The 23,383-nt window shown below is 37.6% G+C and overlaps 1 protein-coding gene across 1 annotated transcript in view; it reads right to left on the bottom strand.

Moving 5' to 3' along the window:
* The window catches only part of PREX2 (phosphatidylinositol-3,4,5-trisphosphate dependent Rac exchange factor 2), a 305,433-nt gene that overhangs the window by 83,014 nt on the left and 199,036 nt on the right, over positions 1 to 23,383 (bottom strand). The window contains exons 31-34 of the mRNA XM_040261348.1: positions 20,188 to 20,229; positions 14,251 to 14,468; positions 6,663 to 6,765; positions 749 to 892 (exon numbers count right to left, since the gene is read on the bottom strand). Coding sequence (XP_040117282.1) covers positions 749 to 892; positions 6,663 to 6,765; positions 14,251 to 14,468; positions 20,188 to 20,229 — 507 coding nt within the window. The remainder of the gene's footprint in view (positions 1 to 748; positions 893 to 6,662; positions 6,766 to 14,250; positions 14,469 to 20,187; positions 20,230 to 23,383) is intronic.

The following is a 23,383-nucleotide window of genomic DNA, read 5'->3' as shown; positions in this document are numbered from 1 at the left end:
CCATACGGTAAAAGTGATTGTTTACAACTCTCTCTCTCTTTAATATGGATTGCCTATGTTTTGTAAGTCTGGAATTTTAATCTTTATCTTTGCTGAGAATAACTACCTTGTAAGACAGTATATATGCCCACACCATGTTGATTAAAATACGTCTGCTCCATCAAAGCTCTGGTCCCCATGTCTTTCTCTCTCTCTCCCTCTCTCTCTTTTTCAGGCTGATCCCCTGGAGCACAGAGGCCCTCTGAGTTCACTTTCCTGCCGGGGCTTCTAAGACCCTCTTGAGAAGGCACTCTGTACCTTCACCCCATCAAGAGGGCGCCTGAGGCCTCCGTGAACAGAGCAAGCCCCATGCAGGGGCTTTATTGGCTTTCTGTGTAAACCAAGAAATATCAGCCTCTTTCTCTCCTTTACTTTCTTATCGTCGACTCTGGACCACCAGGTTCCGGTCCATTAAAGGACCTCAACATATGTTAATGGCTTTATAATAATTTATTTAAGGCAAATTAATTTATCTTTATTTTTTTAATCTTTATCTTATTTCTCTATTATTAATAATGCTGCAATTCTACTTGATAAATATTTATACCATACACGATTTTTCCTTAACAGATAATCGGACAAGGAAACATACTAAGTATTCAGAATAAACTTTTGAATTCGTGAAAAAGAATGATGGTTATATTACATTTCTTTTAAACAACTGATAAAATAATCTAAGTACATGAAGTATAAAAAAGAAAGCAATTACCTTGTGAAAAAAGAACAGGATGAATTTTAAACCCTCCTCCATTTTTCAACCGTTGAGGCAGTTGTTCAAAATGATAACTATCAATGTAGAAGTAAACTTTCAGAGCTTGCCGGCTTCCTTCTGCTTGATAAGTAAGGGGAACATCTAAAATGACATTTAATGTTATATTACTTCCTATTATCAGGATATGTTATATAGTATGTTTGTTAAAAACTAGTATTCATCAATTACTTTACATTAAAAGTACCCATTTATATTTAGTTCAGGTTTGGCATACTTAACAGCTCTGTTCAGTGAAAGAGTATTAAATCAGGTTCTCATTAGCTAACACAACAGATTTATTATTGTATTGCATATAAAATTCTGAAACAGAAAACTCCGTTACACTTTGACACACCAGATGTCTCAGTTAACTAAATGAGAAGTTTAGATACACGTGGTTCGGAATCTAAATCTCCCCAGGCAGCTGCCTCATTCATATTTTAGTCAAGATGACTCCTTGGGGTACACTTGTGAAGTAGTGTGCAAGAAACTGAGTGCATAGCAACCATTATCAAAATTAGCACGGGTTTTGCAAACTCCACTCTCTGAGCACCAGATCAAAAATGTATTATCTCTGTCCCTGCCTTACAGTCATTAGACATTATGTTTAAATTCTTTTAGCTACTTTCAAAGATCCTAAATTTAATTACTCACAACAAAACTCCAACCAACTTGAAAAGCTGGAATGCTGCAGTAGTATTTCACAGTGTTATTATAAATCCTTATTTTATGATACTTGTCTGTGACAAATAACTTCCACTTCATTAAAAAAGAATGCAAACTCTTCCTAAAAGGCTACAATAGTCACATTAACCAGTTTAAAATTAAGGCCAAAATACAGTAAATATTTAATATATGTTCTTGACTCAATATTATTTGCTTCTTGAGATAAAACTGTATAAAAGTAGAGCTCAAGATTAAATACCATAAGTGATCACAGATTCCAGGTTTCTTGCTAAATGTATCTAATTCTGCATATCAATAGAGGACTTATTGTATTAACATCTACAATTCCTTTTTATACCATATAATTATGGTTATTATTTTTTTTTTTTTTAAGGGAGACATGAAGAAATTGAGGTTAAGAAAGAGAAGAAACAAATCTCACAGTTGAAGATTAGGAAGTTAAGTGCATTTTAATGAGTAGGAAGTCTTTTTTTTTTTCTGGTACTAAAATTAAAGAAAAAAGATGCATGAATAATAAATAAATTAGAGATTAAAATATACAAAATATTTGTAGCTTCTAGGTCCCCTTTCCATACAATGTCTTTCATATATATTATAATTTTGTTGAATTCTATCCCTTAGTTCCAACATAGTCAATCTCTATATTTCCAAATGGATAATGTAATTGGAAGGAAAATGAGAATGCAGCAGTATCATATTACTGGGTTAGCAAAGCACAAATAAAGATGCAACACCAGGAATTAGGAAACTGAAAAATGATTGAAAATGATCTAAATGTGGTTAAAACTAAGAGTGCTATGTGAAAGACTTTTCCTCAAGGTATTTGCTACATATGTAAAAGTACAGGAGATGCTAGTAGTAAAAGATCAGCTTGCCAATGCAGGAGACTTGAGACCTGGGTTTTATCCCTGGGTTGTGAAGATCCCCTGGAGCAGGACATGGCAACCCACCCCAGTATTCTTGCCTGGAGAATTTCATGAACAGAGGAGCCTGGAAGACTACAGTCCAAGGGATCGCTAAGAGTTGGATATAACTGAGCAATTAACACCTTCATTTTCACTAATTACATCATATGACATGGGAAATATTTTGTACTTTTTCTCTATACCAAAGTGGGTCAGAGTGCCCATTTATTCCTTTGTATCTCTCACTAGTAGCTAAGGTCCTTATTTTTACTTAATCAATATTATATCCCTAGAACTTAGTTCAGTACCAAGCATGTTATATATACCTTATAATTATTTATTCCAAGAAAATGAAATGTCTTTAATCCAGATATTTGAATTCTACTTGCTTGGCTTGCATTTCTCTTCAGAATCCTATTGTTCCTTAATGCAAAAATAAGACTGTGAATAATGCTAAATGGAGCTTTCTTAAAAAACACAGATTAATAAAGCAGAGACAGTGGCCTCAAATATTTCCTGAATACTATCATAAGCCTTACATAGTGCTAGAGACTTTCAAATACATTATTTTCTTTAAGCCTCACAAGCATGGGTCAGGGAAAGCTAATATTCTCATGCTTGCAGATGAGAATGGAGCCTGGATTTGAACTCAGATTTCGTGATGTCAAGGCCCAGTGTTCTCTATATGATTCATGCTTCCAGCCCTCTGGACTCAGTCCTTCCCTTATAGACACTCAGCCAACTAGTCCTCATCATAGTGATTAGTCAATCTGACTCCTCTGCATCTAGGCTTACAGAAAGATCAAATCACATGCAGTTAATAAAAAAGTTCTAGTTTTCTTACACTATTTCAATATGATGTGATGACAGTTGGGTATAAATAATTCTCTTCTTTCTTAAAACAACTCAAAATAATAACTATACCATCATAACATAGTATAGTTTGCTTAGCATAAATTTGCTTAGAATACCTAGTATCATAGCCTTGGAACTGACTTGTCACTGGGGAACTAACTTCAAAAGTTGAGATTATGCTTCAGGGAAATACATAAAAATGTACTGCCACACAATATAGCACAATTTTTGTGTTTATTGTGTCTACATTTATAATGTTATTTATACAATGTCAAAATATTATGTACATGGTCTCAATTACTCTTAATATTTAGTATATATTTCAATATGCCAAAGTTAAATCTCTCATAATGGATGTACAGTAAATATTCTATCAAGCTTAAAATACTGGTTCATCTCCAGTATACTCAACAGACCATTCACCAGTAATGTCATATTTGAATCATGGACAACGTGCTCCTTTGAGGTTATGGTTCCTCAGGCAAATTTAAAAGAAAAACTATCAGGTTATATTGTGAAAATAGAGTTTCTCTGCCTTGTAGTGAAATTATTCCTACATTATTCAAGTAAATGAAAATATATTCTGTTTTATATCTGCCCACAGAAGACCGTACAATTTGCCCAAATAATATTATCCTTATCAAATAATCCCCTTTACTGAATACTCCCTAGAATACAGCCTAAATCCCTAACATTGTAACTCATGTTTTTGTGCTCTCTCATTTATCAGTGGAGATGAAACTTTAATAAGATTCTATTTTCTCTGCCCTCATAATTTAATACATACAGGATGAAGCACTTCCCATCTCCACAGCTACCCTCAAGGTCAAGTCACCATCATCTCTCACCTGGGTCACTGCAAGGCCTTCCTAAGTGGTCTCTCTGCTTCTGCCCTTGCCTGGTAAGGTCCACTCAACACAGCAGCACAGGCTGCCTCTATTTTAGCCTGTGCCCTTCCCCTGCTCAGTGGCTCAATCAGAAAGGCAAAGCTCTTTCAAAGATGTGGCCTCCTCTTTGTCCTCAGCCCCTTCACCTTGCCCCTCTCTGACTTTGCTCCAGCTACACAGCCCTCCCTGCTATCCCCAGAATGTGTCACACATGCTCCCACCTTGGGGTCTTTGTTCTCACTGTTTCAGTGGACCTGGAACACCCTTCTCCCAAATACAGTAGGCCCTTTACTGAATTTCTACATTCACAGATGCAGAAATACATTCACGGGTTCTGCATTCACAGATTCAACCAACTGCATGTTCAAAAAAAAAAAAATTCCAGAAAGTTCCAAAAAGCAAATTTGAATTTGCTGCTGACCAGCAACATTTAGAGCATTTACACTGGTATCTACATCAGAGCACTTATTAATATATTGGTATTCTAAGTGATCTAGAGATAATTTAAAGTATATGAAAGGATGTGCGTAGGTTACATGCAAATACTACACCATTTTATACGATATTTGAGCATCCACGGACTTTGGTATCTGAGAGGTTCCTGGAACCAGTTCCTGAGAGATAACTCTGTATGACTTGTTTCTGGTCTTCACCCTCCTCCTAGAATGTTTCCCTCCCTAGCAGGTTACACACAGGCAACCTTTCACCTGCCCCTTCATTTTCCCTCTTTGTTCTTTTCTATGTCCCTTCATGCAGTCATATTATTATCTTCTAATCTATTATCAAATTAACTCATTTATTTCCCATATTATTTATCTTTGTCTACTTAGTCCTCTACTTCATCCAGCACCTGGAAATGTGCTTTGCCATAGTAGGCATTTTAGAAATTTTTGATAAATGATTATCATTCCTAGATAACAAATTAAATGATATTTATTGAGTCTCTATTTGTTGTAGTAGATATTGGAAATGTAAAAATAAATAAAAACCTTTCCAAGTCCTGAAGATACAGAGCTTCTACCATAATTCATAGGATCTTTAAACTTATAGATAAACAAGAACCAGAAAAATAACAAACTGCTAAAAGATTTCTTGGCCCAATAGACACATTTTAAACCTGTATGTGACAATGTTGAAGTGGTATATAAATGATGATAACTTGCAGAAACTAAACTTAAGAACTATTTCTCTGAATGTAGATTTCTAAAGCAATGCCCTTGTTAGGCTTAACAGTGGCAAATTGCTAATTGAAAGGGATACTTTTCAATCTTTCAATTGAATTTCATAACTTCTTTGCAACATTAGATACAACCAAGTTCTGTTGAAAATTTTTTCTTCATTATGCACAAGTTTGTTTTTCCTTCTACTTTTATAACCATAAAACCTCTCTGCCTGCTGCACTGTATAAACTGAATTGATATTTGTTCATTCATCTCCTAGAAAAAAAAAATTGTCCTTTTTGTTCCAGGCACTCTCTTGAGTGCTGGAGGTACAAAAATGAACAAGACAGGAAAACGTCTTGCCATCTTAAAAACTTTACAGGATGAATAAGTGAATCAAAATAGTTAATATGATTATATTTGTACACATTAAAATTTTTGACATGGATAAAATAATCTTTGATTTCTACTTTTAAGCTAGCAAAAATGTAAAATATGGGTCTACTCCTTCAGAATTAAATTATAAATTTTATCAATTATTGTCAGATCAAACAATTATAATGTCTTTCTCAATTGAATTGATCTAAATGTTATACAATGTGAGCATAACTTAGGTCTCTGTGTATTACTGGCTCTAAATACTCCAGTATATTGCCTGCTAACACATGCTCTACAGGATCATTTGAAGATGAGCCGTGGAAACCCAATACAGTCATTTCTGATATATAATTGTTATATGTTAGAGCAAAAGTTTTAGATGCCTCAGAGATTACCTACATAGCTGGAAATATTAGGGCAGTTCTTTTACTAAAAAATATTGACATAAAAAAAAACAGCAGAAAGGACAAATGTTCTATCAACCCATTTATAAAATTCAGAGATAGAAAGTAGAATCAAGGTTAGCAGGGACTGGAGAAAGGGAGGAAGATAATCACTATTTAATGCACATGGAGTTTCTGTTTGGGAGGATGAAAAAGCTCTGCAGATGGATGGTGGGAATGGTTGCACAACATTTTGAATAAACTGAATTGTACATTGAAACTGATTAAATGGTAAATTTAATGGTACGTATATTTTATCACAATAACAAAAAAGAAAGAAAAGACAATGTTGAGTAGCACAAAATTTGCTACACACACTCCAAAAAAGTTTTAGAGGTCAGACTAAGAGACAAAAACATCAGTATAAAATTATTTGTAGATTTAACTTATATATACTTTCTATCACTTGCCCAGTTGGTTTTATTATTTTACATTAAAAATAATATTTCACATATAACTTAATCTTCATATCAAATATATTCATATCCGTTTTGCCATATATTGTTTGATAAAAAAATAAATCTTATAAAACACATATGAAATAGTTAACTACCTACTTGCAACCAATGGTTCCTCTTCTGATGGTTTAAAGTAAAAAGAAACCTTTTCCAAATCAAACAGTGCAACCAGTGTGTCTTCTAGCATGGCTTGTTCATCTGTCTAGAGAGAAAGAAAAACAACACATGATATGATTGGACTGTTTGAGATAGAGCACAACATAACATAACAAAACATCTCCAGACCAAAACTCGCTTCACTTGTGTTTTATTTACATACAAACCACATTATCAACATACCTAAGAACTTATTGCCTAAAATGAAATGAACTAATCTTCAGATTTACAAGTTTGTTTTGTAGCTTCATGTTTTTCTTTTCCTCTACTGTCTAAACAATTCTGAACGATTTTTCAGTCTATTTTGTAGCTAGATTCTAGTTATACTGATTTTATCTATTAGTTACAGACAAATGTGTACACATAAACATCTTTGGACTTCCCTGGTGGCTCAGATGGTAAAGCGTCTGTCTACAATGTGGGAGACCCGGATTCGATCCCTGGGTTTGGAAAGATCCCCTGGAGAAGGAAATGGCAACCCACTCCAGTACTATTGCCTGGAAAATCCCATGGATGGAGGATCCTGGTAGGCTACAGTCCATGGGGTTGCAAAGAGTCGGACACGACTGAGTGACTTCACTTTCAAACATCTTATTTGCTTCAAATCTCTATAATCTTATAAATGTAACAGCTGAAAAGTAAAAATACTGTTTTTCTTAAAAAGCCACAGTACATAATGGTCATTGTATTTTACAAGAAGATAACCTATGCATTATTCAATTTGCAATTTATTAAAACTGTGATAAAATCAATTTGCATGTATGTGATGATTTTTCTTCCAAAAAGCCTGGGGACAAGATTCATTTTCACTTGCCTTTATGGGGACTTAATCTTCCCTGTTGGCTCAGAAGATAAGGAATCTACCTGCAACCCAAGAGACTGAGGTTCAATCCCTGGGTCAGGAAGATCCCCTGGAGAAGGGAATGGCAACCCACTCCAGTATTCTTACCTGGAGAATTCCATGGACAGAGGAGCCTGGTGGGCTATAGTTCACGGAGTCACAAAGAATTGGACATGACTAAGTGACTAACACTTCAACACTTTCAATCTAGAATGTCGTGAATATGAAATCTGATTTGTTTTAATCTTTCATTTCATTCCTATATTTTACAGTTGAGGTAGGTAAGACCCAGACTTAGTAACAAGTAATTGCATATCTCAGCATCACCATCTTTTAGTACTAGCTTCTGGGCATCCTATTAGCAGATCAGTGTAGTATCAAAGTCTTTTACTAATTTCCTCATGAAAGAATAATTAACTTTATCATATACATCTTTTCTTTCAAAGGTAACATTTATTTCCTTAAGAAAATCAATGGTCCTTTTAAACAGTAATTTTATTATTTTTATAATTTTACTATGTCCTCATTTTTAAAATTTGCTGTAGCTTATAATCATATTTTGGGGGCAGCATAAGTAGAGGCTGGAGATGGTAAAGAATTTCTATTGTGTGGGAAAAAAAACATGAAGGCAGCCCCAGACCCCAAAGAAAGACAGCATGGGTAACAAAAGGTTAAAAGCATCATCACTTTGTACCTCAGTTTGGTATTTAATATAATGGATGGTACACACTGAATGCTGGATAAATGTTTATATGATTCTTACTTTTTAAAGTCCGTTGGAGGGTAGAAAAATGCTACAAATCTGAAATTGTAGGGACAGGACTAAAGAATGAGCATTTTTCCAGTTAAGAGGAATATGTATATACACAGGAAGAAATGTCCCAAACAGGCATTGTAATACGTAGATGTGGTTAAAGTCATACCCAGGGACCTAGGACTGCACTCAGCACCCAGAGATGCATCGACTGCCAGTGACTGCAGCTCCCCGGGAGCCCTTCACAGTCCCAGGAGACTTTTATGCTCTTGTTACAGAGACAGAAAGATTATGGGTTTCCTAGGCTTTTTAAACTACCTTTGGATTTTTAAAATCAGTTTTTAAAAATTAACTTGAGGATTGTTGTTGTTGTTTAGTTGCTAAGTCATGTCTGACTCTTTTGCAGCCTCATGGACTGTAGCCTGCCAGGCTCTTCTGTCCATGAGATTTCCCAGGCAAGAATATTGGAGTGGATTGCCACTTCCTCCTCCAGGAGGTTTTCCTGACTCAAGGATCGAACTTAAATCTCCTGCACTGGTAGGCAGATTCATCATCAGTGCACCATCAGGAAAGTCCATCTTAAGGGTATCAGACACCAACTTAAAATAAAAAACAACTTTCTTGAGATACAACTCACATATCATAAATTTCACCCAATTTTAAGTGTACAGCTCAAGGGCTTTTAGTATATATACAGAGCTGTGTAACTGTCACCATCATCTGATTTTAGAATATTTTCCCCACTAGAATTGAACCTCCATATACCTTCTCCCAATCCTTAGCTCCAGGAAATGACTAGCCTACTATCAGTCTCTAAAATTTTCCTTTTGTATTATTTCACAATAATGTAATCAAATAATACTGGTTTATTTCTCTTACAATATTTTAAAGGTTTATCCATGTGGTAGCATGTATCAGTAGCTCACTCCTTTTTATTGCTTGATAATATTCTATTGTGTGGATATTCCCCAACTTGATTGTCACTCATCATTCAGTTTTTGGACAATTGGATTGTTTTCACATTTTAGCTATTATGAATAATTTTTCTAGGAACATTTGTGTACCTGTTTTTGTTAGCATATGTTTTCATTTCTCTTGGATATTACCTACGAGTAGAATTTCTGGGTCATATGGAAATTCCATGCTTAACATTTGGAGGAACTGCCAAAATGTTTTCCAAAATGACTGCTCTCTTTTACATTCCCTTCAACAGTGTATGAGGGTTTTAATTTCTCCACATCCTCGCCAACGCCTATGCCTATCTTTGTCTTTTGGATTACATTCATCCACATCTCTGTGACACAGTATCTTATGCAGTTTTGATTTGCATGTCCCCAGTGGCTAAAGATTTGATCATCTTTTCATGCACCATTTATACTGTCTTTGGAAAAATGTCCATTCAAATCCTCTCTGCCTGCTTGTTAATTGAGTTGCTTTCTTATTCCTTCGTTTTAAAGGATTCTTTATATAATCTGGATGTAAGCCAGTTACTAGATGCATGGATTACAAGTTTTTTCTCCCATTCCTTTGTAGGTTTACTTTCAAATAAAAGTACCAACACATGACCAGCCAATGGCAAGTATTAAGTAAGAAGAGAACACAAATGAAGCCTCATTAGCTAATTAATTCGTTCAACAAACACTTAATGCCTACCATGTATTAAGAAGTGGGCATCTGATCTTATGTAATTTTTATTTGCTAGGCAAGGAGTGCTGCTGCTGCTGCTGCTGCTGCCGCTGCTAAGTTGCTTCAGTCATGTCCGACTCTGAGCGACCCCACAGATGGCAGCCCACCAGGCTCCCCCGTCCCTGGGATTCTCCAGGCAAGAACACTGGAGTGGGTTGCCATTTCTTCTCCAATGTATGAAAGTCAAAAGTGAAAGTAAAGTCGCTCAGTCGTGTCTGACTCTTCGCGACCCCATGGACTGCAGCCTGCCAGGCTCCTCCGTCCATGGAATTTTTCAGGCAAGAGTACTGGAGTGGGGTGCCATTGCAAGGAGTACTTAATATTTATTTTGTCTTTAAATACTTTTCACAAGAGGTGAAAATATGCTATGGGAATAAAATAATGATTAAATGATAATAATGAAAAATGATTTCTTCTTCCTTAGAAGAAATGGAGTAGCCCTCATAGCCAACAAAAGAATCTGAAGTGCAGTACTTGGGTGCAATCTCAAAAAAGACAAAATGATCTCTGTTCATTTCCAAGGCAAATCATTCAATATCACAGTAATCCAAGTCTGAAGGAGCTGAAGTTGAACGGTTCTATGAAGACCTACAGGACCTTCTAGAACTAACACCAAAAGAAGATGTCCTTTTCATCATACGGGACTGGAATGAAAAAGTAGGAAGTCAAGAGATACCTGGAGTAACAGATAAGTTTGGCTTTGAGTAAAAAATGATGCAGGGCAAAGGCTAACAAAGTTTTGCCAAGAGAATGCACTGGTCACAGAAAACACTCTCTTCCAACAATACAAAAGGCAACTCTACACATGGACATCACCAGAAGATCAATACCAAAATCAGATTGATTATATTCTTTGCAGTCAAAAATGGAGAAGCTCTATATGTCAGCAAAAACAAACCAGGAGCTGACTGTGGCTCAGATCATGAACTCCTTACTCCCAAATTCAGACTTAAATTGAAGAAAGTAGGGAAAACCACTAGGCCACTCAGGTATGACCTAAATCATATCGGTTATGATTATACATTGGAGGTGATGAATAGATTCAAGGTAGAGTGCCTGAAGCACTATGGATGGAGGTTCATGACATTGTATAGGAGGTGGTGATCAAGACCATCCCCAAGAAAAAGAAAAGCAACAAGGCAAAATGATTGTCTGAGGAGGACTTACAAATAGCTGAGAAAAAGAAGAGAAGCAAAAGGCAAAGGAGAAAAAGAAAGATATACCCATCTGAATGCAGAGTTCCAAATAATATCAAGGAAAGATAGGAAAGTCTTGCAAAGTAATCAGTGCAAAGAATTGAAGAAAACAATAGAATAGGAAAGACTAGAGATCTCTTTGAGAAAATTAGAGATACCAAGGGAACTTTTCATGCAAAGATGGGCACAATAAAAGACAAAAAGGGTATGGACCTAATAGAAGCAGAAGATATCAAGAAGAGGTGGCAAGAATACACAGAAGAACCATGGAAGAAGATCTTAATCACCCAGATAACCAGGATGGTCTGATCACTCAACTAGAGCCAGACATCCTGGGGTGCAAAGTCAAGTGGACCTTCAGAAGCATCACTACAAACAAAGCTAGTGGAGGTGATGGAATTCTAGCTGAGCTATTTGAAGTCCTAAAAGATGATGCTGTTAAAGTGTCACAGTCAATATGTCTGCAAATTTGGAAAACTCAGCAGTGGCCACAGGACTGGAAAAGGTCAGGTTTCATTCCAATGCCAAAGAATGTTCAAACTACCGCACAATTGCACTCATCTCACACACTAGCAAAGCAATGCTCAAAATTCTCCAAGCCAGGCTTCAACAGTACATGAACCAAGAACTTCCAGATGTTCAAGCTGGATTTAGAAAAGGCAGAGGAATTAGATTGCCAACATCCATTGGATCATAGAAAAAGCGAGAGAATTCCAGAAAAACATCTACTTCCGCTTCATTGATTACACAAATGACTTTGTATGGATCACAACAAACTGGAAAACTGAAAGAAACAGAAATACCAGACCACCTTATGTGCCTCCTGAGAAACCTGTATGCAGGTCAAGAAGCAACAGTTAGAACTGGACATGGAACAATGGAGCGCTTTAAAATTGTGAAAGGAGTACATAAAGGCTGTGTATTGTCATCCTGATTATCTAATTTCTATGCAGAGTACATCATGTGAAATGCCAAGGTGGATGAAGCACAAACTGGAATCAAGATTGTAGGGAGAAATATCAATAACCTCAGATATGCAGGTGACACAATGCTTATGGCAAAAAGTGAAGAGGAACTAAAGGACCTCTTGAGGAAAGTGAAAGAGGAGAGTGAAAAAGTTGGCTTAAAGCTCAACATTCAGAAAACGAAGATCATGGCTTCTGGTCCCATCACTTCATGACAAAAGATGGGGAAACAGTGGAAACAGGGACAGACTTTATATTTCCTTGAGCTCCAGAATCACTGCAAGTGGTGATTGTAGCCATGAAATTAGAAGACACTTGCTCTTTGGAAGAAAAGCTATGACCAACCTAGACAGCATATTAAAAAGCAGAGATATTACTTTGCCAACCAAGCTCTGTCTAGTCAAAGCTATGGTTTTTCCAGTAGTCATGTACAGATGTGAGAGTTGGACTATAAAGAAAGCTGAGCGCTGAAGAATTGATGCTTTTGAACTGTGGTGTTGGAGAAGACTCTTGAAAGTCCCTTGGACTGCAAGCAGATCCAACCAGTCCATCCTAAAGGAAATCAGTCCTGAATATTCATTGGAAGGACTGATGCTGAAGTTGAAGCTCCAATACTTTGGCCACCTGATGTGAAAAGTTGACTCATTAGAAAAGACCCTGATGCTGGGGAAGATTGAAGGCAGGAGGAAAAAGGGATGACAGAGGATGAGATGGTTGGATGGCATCACAGACTCAACGGACATGAGTTTGAGCAAGCTCCAGGAGTTGGTGAAGTCAGGAAAGCCTTTCATGCTGCAGTCCACGGGGTCTCAAAGAGTTGGACACAACTGAGCAACTGAACAATAACATTTAAAAATTTTCTTTAATTAAATTTTTTCTATTTGGTTATATTAGCAACCTAATAAGAAGTTAATCACACATATGGAGTGTATAAAGTCTTTACAAAAGAATGTAACTGTTTCATTGAATTTTATTCAGTGAATGTCCTTATCTTATCATTCCAGAACTTTTTATGACCATATAGTACAGCTATTACCCTATCCTCAATACCACTGAAGGAAAACATTATTTTGATGTGCAAACGCATATCTATTCATTTAAAAACTCAACTTGGAAGTTGAGTTACTTGGAAGCTACATTGACTATGTGTACTTTAAAAGACAAATAGAACCTCATGCTTAAATCACAATTATATATAACATGCACCTTTGGTTTAAATAACATGAACATATTTGCCTTGACACATCATGACAACTATCAGAGCCATAGGAAGTATGTGTGAAAAAGCTCTAAGTTCACCGCAGTCTCCTCAACGATTTTTGAGATGCTTTCTTCATCTCTGCTGTGGACCACTGATGCATAAACACACAATATTTTACAGTAATTAAGGCAATGTTCTTAGATTTAACAGGACAAACACGCACACAAAGGAAGGAAATAAAACTGTTTGACACATGCAAATTTTAACCAGATTGTCAGACAGTATGGCATGCAAGTCATTAGAGCTCTTCTAAGAGTATCTTCCAGAACATCGACCTCAGGGGGAGCTCGGGGTATCATGGCAGACTCTTCTGTACTGGAAATAAGCAACCAATACAGACAAACCCTCTTTCCTCTGCTGACCTTTCTCAGCCGGTGCTTAGGGATGCAGGAATTAGTAACAGATGGAGGCTTTCTCAGCTTTTAGCAGCCACTGAGAATAAATAAAAATTAGGAAAGAAGAAATACCTTCAACCTACTTATTAAAAGTATATTTGCCCATGGAAAAATATACCTTTTTAAAAGAGCTGGATGGCTGCAGATCTAATAATGAATTGCTAGTCACTCAGTCATGTCTGACTCTTTCTGACCCCATGGACTGTAGCCCACCAGGCTCCTCTGTCCATGGAATTTTCTAGGCAAAATTACTGGAATGGGTTGCCATTCCCTACTTCGGGGGGCTTTCCCGACCTAGGGATGGAACTAGGGTCTCCTGCATCGCAGGCAGATTCTTTAGGGAAGGATAGTAATGAACAACCACTTTTTACTGGGACTAGGTCCCAATGTGTGTCACATTTGGCACAGCCAGTGGGAGGCACTGATTCCTTACCAAGTTTGGTGACAGAAGGGACTGAAAGTGAAAAAGAACTCCTGCATTTGCGATTTGGTCCAGCCACCTTCTGCTGGCCTCCCATGTTTCCATCTCGTTTTCTTTGCTGTTGTCAAACATCTGGTTTAAGGCCGCCATGAGCTGCTCGGAGAAGGCACAGACGGTGGCCACCAGGCTCTGGCAGAAAACCATGTCTCTTCGGAGCTGAGTCTCGCTATCTGTGATGCAGGGGAACATAAAGATGGTTTTGCGAAATGTCATAGTTGAACAAAACCAGTTCATTAAGCATCTGCATTCACTGTTATTTCATTCTCTCTCTAAACTCACACCATGGGAAAAATGTGAATTCAAGCTCGATTCATGAGCACGTACTTTTCAGTAAGTGTGCTTTTTACAAAACATGGAACACCAAAAAATGTTAGAAACATTAAGATCTTTTTCTTACTTGATATTGTGACTTGATTTTCCAATCACTAAATTGTTTCCTAAAATCCAAGGAAATAAAATAAGGTTTATTTTACTTTTTTTTTTTTAGTGATGGAACATAATATGTGTTGTCGTGTGACACTTTCCCTAAAGGGAATTCAAAGCCCAATTTTTCAGTTTGCACTGGCAAATGAAATACAATATTATTAATACTAAATTTAAAAAATGATCTACTAGGCCTATTCAAATACTAATATAAAACACACATGGGGAAAGAGTACTGATGTCTGACTACTTGTAACAATAAACAAATTAGAATCTCCTGAAGTCACCTATTCAATTTCACAAGCTATCAATAGGTCCAGTTGAGAAATCCCTATATTTTTTGACATAATTATATATTTACAGTTTTAATATAAATCGACTTTTACTAGCATACTTATTCTGCAATTAACTGGACTTTCGACTGACCTCCTTTGAAGGTATGTTGACCCTATGAACTGCCAGTTCTGGACCTCAGGTGTCTCAAATGGAAAGCAGCTGTGCCCCTGAGAACTCAATCCTAATGGGTTCACTCCTCTGAGACACAGGGTATATACAAACGACATAGCAACATAAACACCAAGATACATATTCTGTACACTGAAAAATTACTTGTACTAGAAAAACAACACAGGTGAAAAATCAACATATTCCCAAATGTATACTGAACATGCTGAGGGCTTGCAAACTTCTGAAATGAAGAAGCATTGTCAATAATTAGTGTATAACATAAATAAACATGCTGCCTTTATTCAGCAGTGAGTTCTTCTTGCTTTATTGATGAAAAGGCATATTTTTTTAAGTTGTTTAACCAAGGACATGAAACACCTGCTTCTAATGACTACCAAAGCATCAGTCAGTCAGTCAGTTCAGTCACTCAGTCGTGTCTGACTTTGCGACCCCATGAATCACAGTATGCCAGGCCTCCCTGTCCATCACCAACTCCCAGAGTTCACTCAGACTCATGTCCATCGAGTCAGTGATGCCATCCAGCCATCTCATCCTCTGTTGTCCCCTTCTCCTCCTGCCCCCAATCCCTCCCAGCATCAGAGTCTTTTCCAATGAGTCAACTCTTCTCATGAGGTGGCCAAAGTACTGGAGTTTCAGCTTCAGCATCATTCCCTCCCAAGAAATCCCAGGGCTGATCTCCTTCAGAATGGATTGGTTGGATCTCCTTGCAGTCCAAGGAGTCTTCTCAAGAGTCTTCTCCAACACCACAGTTCAAAAGCATCAATTCTTTGGCGCTCAGCCTTCTTCACAGTCCAACTCTCACATCCATACATGACCACAGGAAAAACCATAGCCTTGACTAGACAGACCTGAGTCGGCAAAGTAATGTCTCTGCTTTTGAATATGCTATCTAGGTTGGTCATAACTTTTCTTCCAAGGAGTAGGCGTCTTTTAATTTCATGGCTGCAATCACCATCTGCAGTGATTTTGGGGCCCCCAAAAATAAAGTCTGACACTGTTTCCACTGTTTCCCCATCTATTTCCCATGAAGTGATGGCATAGGTACACATACTTGCTGCTTGTTACTCAGTTTCACTGTTAGGAAAAACTAGTCTTGAAAATTTTATTAGAAACAAGATTAAATATGAAAAATAGTTAATTATATAATAAAAATATTTATTGATTAGGTTGAACTCTATGAACTTGCTATTTTGGTAGGTCAACATGATTGAATATGTCAATTTCGTATGGTTCAATCTGTTAATTTAACAACAACATATGTTAGACATTTCCCTTAAGTATTAAATATCATGTGCCCCATTCTAATAGATGGAAAAGAGTGTTTTATATGTCATTATAAAGTGGCTAAACTGGGAAACAGCTTTGCCCAATTTCAACTAAGAAAAAAGCAAAACTCCTGTTCTGTTGTACATAATTTCTAACAATGTGTAGATATTCAACAAATACTTACTGAATGAAAATAATGAATCAATAGAGTGATTAACAACTGAATTAAGTGAATTGAAAATGTATGCATTCATTCTCTGGCTTCTTGAAATGACGATTTAGTCTGACTTAACAGAGAAGGCTGGAGAAGGCAATAGCACCCCACTAGAGTACTGTTGCCTGGAAAATCCCATGGATGGAGAAGCCTGGTGGGCTGCAGTCCATGGGGTCGCTAAGAGTCAGACACGACTTAGCAAGTTCACTTTCACTTTTCACTTTCATGCATTGGAGGGGATAATGGCAACCCACTCCATTGTTCTTGCCTGGAGAATCCCAGGGACGGGGGAGCCTGGTGGGCTGCCATCTATGGAGTCACACAGAGTCAGACACAACTGAAGCGAGTTAGCAGCAGCAGCAGCAGCAACAGAGAAGGTAACGGCACCCCACTCCAGTACTCTTGCCTGGAAAATCCCATGGACGGAGGAGCCTGGTGGGCTGCAGTCCATGGGGTCGCTAGGAGTTGGATATGACTGAGTGGCTTCACTTTCACTTTTCACTTTCATGCAATGGAGAAGGAAATGGCAACCCACTCCAGTGTTCTTGCCTGGAGAATCTCAGGGACGGGGAGCCTGGTGGGCTGCCGTCTATGGGGTTGCACAGAGTCAGAAACTACTGAAGCGACTTAGCAGCAGCAGCAGCAGCAGTTGGACTTAAAAGGGTGATTCTTGGTTCATGGGTCCTCTGACTGTGGGACACCCTTCTTCCCTCTCCACTCAGCAAACATGAAATCGTTCTTAAAAAGTCAGCTCATCAAAATACTGAAATATTACCTCCCCTTGTGAAATGTCCCCTCTCCTTCAGGAAGCTGGTATAGTTCTCTCTGCCCCACCTCAGGCCTGGGGGTGTCTCCCCCTGCTGGAGGGCTAATGACATAGCATTGTGAGAGTTTGCTTACATGCCTTGTGCTTCTCAGGGGACAATCAGCATCAGTGCCAGGGGGAGTTGGCATATAGTGTGATTTATGCTCAGGTACTTCAAAGGCAGATAATCTGCTTTCAACTACCCATTCCACCATCTTTAAAGTGTAGGATTCTAGGTATTTGATTCTTATTTTTAAAATAGGAGCTATTCCTACTTCTTAGATCTGTGATAAAGATAAATGGAATATGTTTGTTCTCTATGTATTTCTGCTTTGAAAATAGGTTCATCTGTACCATTTTTCAGGTGTAGAGAGCAAACATATGAACACCAAGGCAGGAAAGGGGGCTGGAGATTGGGCTTTATATATATACACTATTATGCATAAAATAGATAACTAATGAGAACCTACTGTATAGCACAGGGAACTCCACTCAGTGCTCTGTGGTGGCCTAAATAGGAAGGAAATCTAAAAAGGAAGGAATATATGTATTTGTGTAAGTGATTCACTTTGCCGCACAGTAGAAACTAACACAACATTGTAAAGCAACTATGTTGTCGTTGTTGTTCAGTTGCCCAGTTGTGTCTGACTCTTTGCGACCCCATGGACTGCAGCACTCCAGTCCTCCCTGTCTCTCACCATCTCCTGGAGTTTGCCCAAGTTCATGTCCTTTGCATCGTTATGCCTTCCAGCCATCTCATCCTCTGACACCCTCTTTTCCTTCTGCTCTCAATCTTTCCCAGTATCAGGGAAAGCAACCATACTCCAATAAAAATTAAAATAAATTTTAAAAGGAAATAAAGCTGAATGGAGGCTCTGTGTTCTTAAAGTAATAGACTTCAAAAAAAAAAGATAGATGAAATAAAAACATTTAAAGCACTTAGCAAGGTGAAATCGGACGTGATATTATCAAGATTCTTTTTTCCCCCTAGCATCTAACATGGTGATGGGTGCTCAGTTTATTACTGACTAGAGAAGGAACGCCACGATAAAGAAAGAAACCCAATAAGTGAACTGAAAAACATATAGGTCTTTTCCTTTTAATTATGCAGCTGTTCAAAATTCAAGTGTCCATCCTTTACCAAAGTTATTCTCATTCATCATTTTCATCAATAAGAACTACAGCAGGAATCACAAGAGCTGCTCCCAGCTTCTAGTAAAAGGAGAAAAGCAAAGAATTCTGTTTTGTTCGCGTGTGTATATGGCAGCTTATTATTTTTTGCCAACTAAGAATTTCCATATAGTGAGAACACACTCAAAACAAACAGATTATTACCTATCCATTTGTTTCATTTCAGTATTTGAGAACCTGCTTAAATTCATCTTCTACAAACATGTTTAAAAACATTAACACTTCATTTACTCTAGGCTATTTAAAAAGCTCAAGTTTCATCTTAAGCTTGCTGATCTAAAAAGAATGAGAAGGTTTCTAGACACACAAGTAATCCGTCATTACTCTGAAGTTGTAGGGAAATGAAAGCAAAATAAACAAAAAGAAGAGATTAGAGAAAGAAAAAGACAGAAATAAAAAGCAGTTAAGAATAATGTTTAGCAGATACAGTCTGCCCTTTTAAAGTGAAAAGCATAATTTTGTGGCCAACAACATGGAGTAATTAGTCTGTTTGGTACCATTCAAATGTAATAGGGAAAAAAAGAGTCAGGAAATTAAGTAAACAAAAAAAGAGAATTATGATAGGAAAAGACAAAATTTAAATCAAAACAAGAACACCCATCTGAATATTAATAAATAAAGCAACACATTCCAGAACCACTTCTGGAACTGGCAGATCTAAGTCTCAATTTCAAAACTGCCACCTACTATTTATTAATTCACCCAGTAAGGCATCTTTATGCCTAATCTTCTGGATGCCCCAAAATATGTGGTGACTGACTACATGTACTAGTTATGATTCATCTGCTTGAATGCAGATTTCTTCACCTTTAAAACTGTGGAAATAATAATAATGTTCTCACAGAGTAGTTGTGAGAACACAGTGAAATCCATAAAAATGAGGTACATTAACTCTGCTGTTATTATTAAAGTTAAAAAAATGTGACATACTTTTGTTATTATTATTACTCAGTCAAAAAGCAAGGCAAAATCCAATCATCAGAAGGAAAAAAAAAAGCTCTCTTGTTTAAGTTCGCTCATCCATTCATTATAATTTAAATTTTCCAAGTGTGGTAGATTGCAAAGTAGTCACAAATTCTTCCCCTCTCTGCGTCCATGCCCTTCCAAACCAATTTCTGATTGTGATTCCTCCCATCAAAAGTACAATCTGTTTCTCCTTGAATCAGAACCATCTACATCCTTGTTATAAACAAAAATTAGACACAGGTTCACAATAAAACTTATTTGTACAAGGAACTTTACCAAAACCTGGTTCCTTTCTCCTTTTAAATCATATTTTGTATAAATATACATTTATATATGCTTTCATGCATTTTACTTGTAATTGAAAATGAGCATGTTTTATGTCTTTATCATAAAATACTATAGAATTATTTTTTAATCTCTGCAAGGCTTTAGAGAAGGTAGGGATCATATTTCCATCTATTTTGTAAACAGGTGAAGCCACTGCCTTAATATCATAAGACATCTAAGGTAGTGGGCTGTAATAATTTCAAACAGTAAAAATAATGCAAACTCTTACCTGAATATTCAAGAAGAGCCAGGAGTATCCTACACTTTACCTCTGCAGAGAAAGAAAATATACCAGTCAGTTGTTCAGTCTTTTTCTGCAACTAACATCATATTGTAGTTGTGTAGTAAAAAATAAGCACAAACTCATTATATTAGATAATAAAAATCCCATTCATCTGACAAGCCATTTTTGCCTATCTACCTACATATCCATTGCTCAAGACCCTAAAATCATTTCCAGATCTGAATTATATGAGCCTTGAAATATCATTCAAATCTTGTTATCTTTGTAGGTCATCATTAGCTTGCATGACGTTCTGTAAATGCCTACAGCTATTATGGTCTTGACCAGTAAATGTCAAATAGCATTTTTTAAAAAATTTTTCAACTTTCAAAGATTATATATACAATATTTGGGGCTTCCCTGGTGACTCAATGGTAAAGAATCTGCCTGCAATGCAGGAGCCCCAGGTTCAATCCCTGGGTTGGGAAGATCCCCTGGAGAAGGGAATGACAATCCACTCTAATATTCTTGCCTGGAGAATTCCATGGACAGAAGAGCATAGCATGCTACAGTTCATGGGGTCACAAAGAGTTGGACGTGACTGAGTGACCAACACTTCTACTTCCATACAGTATATAAAGAATATATATAATATGGTACAGCTGAGCACTAAAGAAATGATGCTTTTGAACTGTGGTGTTGGAGAAGACTCTTGAGAGTCCCTTGGACTGCCAAGAGATCAAACCTGTCAGTCCTAAAGGAAATCAGTCCTGAATACTCACTGGAAGGACACTGTTGCTGAAGCTGAAGCTCCAATACTTTGGTGACCTGATGTGAAGAACTGACTCATTGGAAAAGACGCTGATGCTGGGAAAGATTGAAGGCAGTAGGAGGAGGGGATAACAGAGGATGAGACGGTTGGATGGCATCACCAACTCAATGGACATGAGTTTGAGCAAGCTCTGGGAGTTGGTGATGGACAGGGAAGCCTGGCGTGCTGCAGTCCATGGGCTTGTAAAGAGCTGGACATGACTGAGCAACTGATCATTGATATAAATATGCATTAATAAATATTATATTATAAATTATGATTCAGTAGTAAAGAATCTGCCTGCTAATGCAGGAGACATAGGAGACATGGGTTCAGTCCTTGTCTTGGGAAGATCCCCTGCAGGAGGAAATGGCAACCCACTCCAGTATTCTGAAAAATTCCATGGACAGAGGAGCCTGGTGTGCTATAGTCCACACGGTTGCAAAAAGTCAGACATAACTGAACAACTAAGCGCATTACATACTGTGTATTATATATTAAAAATAAATGTATATATTGTTCCTCTCCTGTCTATAGGTCAAAATACTGCCCTAAAGGACTGAAAAATACTAAATATTTCCAAAAATTCTTCTTCTCACTCCATCCCCACACGGGACCAACTACAGATGTCCGATAAATGATGTGTGCTGACTTCACATTCATTGTTGTGTACCCAATAAGCCATGCACTCATTTGCTTCCAATTGGTAGACAGTTTGCTTGCAGTAGGAAAATATTAAACATAAGGAGTTCCTTTATGTGCCCAAGATTATGGAAAATAAAAAAGGTTAGGTGGCATCCTATTCTAAATAAATTCACAGAATAATTAGAGCAACAAAATTAACAGATAAGAAAGGCAGGAAATACCAGAGAGGACATTAAGTCTTACAAGTGAGACATAAGGACAAATGGATTTCAGAGGCAGAAAAGTACACTGGACTGTCAGGAGAGCCATCTATTATACACTAACTTTACCATCTTTAGTAAAGTGTTAATCTACTTTGGGTCTCATCTTGCTCATTCATAAGATAACATCTATGTTACCTAGTTTATAGTACTGTGCATAAAAAACACATGGTGCTGTGCTTAGTCGCTCAGTTGTGTCCAACTCTTTGAGAGCCCAGGGACTATAGCCCACCAGGCTCCTCTATCCATGGGTATTCTCCAGGCAAGAATACTGGAATGGGTTGCCATGCCCTCCTCCAGGGGATCCTTCCAACCCAGGGATGGGACCCAGGTCCCCTGCACTGCAGGTGGATTCTTTACCATCTGAGCCACAAGGGAAGTGAAACATATGGGAATATATATCAAAGCCTTGGAAAATTATTTAAAGTACTCTGTACTGATGAAGCACTTTTATTATTGTAACTTGAATCTGGCTAAAGTTGGTATAGAATTTTGTTGAGAGTCTCAAAATTTTAAACATTCAAAGTTAATTGTCAGGGGAGAAGTACATATCCTAAGAGTGGGAAAAGTGCTAGCAAGGCAATAGAGTAGGAAAAAAAAGCCAAACATTCAACGATCTAGCAAAGAAAAAAATTTTATTACACCACTGCTGCTGCTGCTAAGTCACTTCAGTCGTGTCTGACTCTATGTGACCCCATAGATGGCAGCCCGCCAGGCTCCCCAGTCCCTGGGATTCTCCAGGCAAGAACACTGGAGTGGGTTGCCATTTCCTTCTCCAATGTAAGTGAAAAGTGAAAGTGAAGTCGCTCAGTCATGTCCGACTCCTAGCGACCCCATGGACTGCAGCCCACCAGGCTCCTCCGTCCATGGGATTTTCCAGGCAAGAGTACTGGAGTGGGGTGCCACTGCTTTCTCCATTACATCATTAAGAGATTGCAATTGGGATCCAACTGGAAAACCCCAGTGAAAAATGGCTTCCAAATCAGATTGATGAGTTTAGATTGATCTAACAGAAAATCACTCTAAGGCTCTGAGGCAGGGGACTGAACATGATATTTTAGGAGAATGAATCTGGTAAGGACTTATTTGGACCAGAAAAGATGAATTAAATCACATGAATTAGAAGGGGAATTAGCCAGAAAATGTCTCATTAACTGAAATATGAAGAAAAATGGAAAAACTGAGTTAAAAAGAAGAAGCTCTTTAGGATATTAGGACAAAGGCAGAGAAAAAAATGAAAAACGTACTGCTGGAAAAATGAGAGCTTTCAAAGAGTATAATTTTGGTAGGTAGGCAGCAAAGAGATGATATGTCACTACTAGACATTTGAATTTAAGCTGTCAGTGGATGCAACTTGGATGGGTATTCTTCCCCACACCACCAAGCAATTCTCCAACCCCAGCTGGGTGCCCTAGAATTCAATTTAATTCTGACACCATCTACCTGGATATAGTGACAGATATCACGGGATAAGGTCTCACCAGTC

Source organism: Oryx dammah, unplaced genomic scaffold (assembly GCF_014754425.2).
Source record: "Oryx dammah isolate SB20612 unplaced genomic scaffold, SCBI_Odam_1.1 HiC_scaffold_19, whole genome shotgun sequence".
Classification (NCBI taxonomy): Eukaryota; Metazoa; Chordata; class Mammalia; order Artiodactyla; family Bovidae; genus Oryx; species Oryx dammah.
This window is presented reverse-complemented; position numbering and strand designations above follow the sequence as displayed.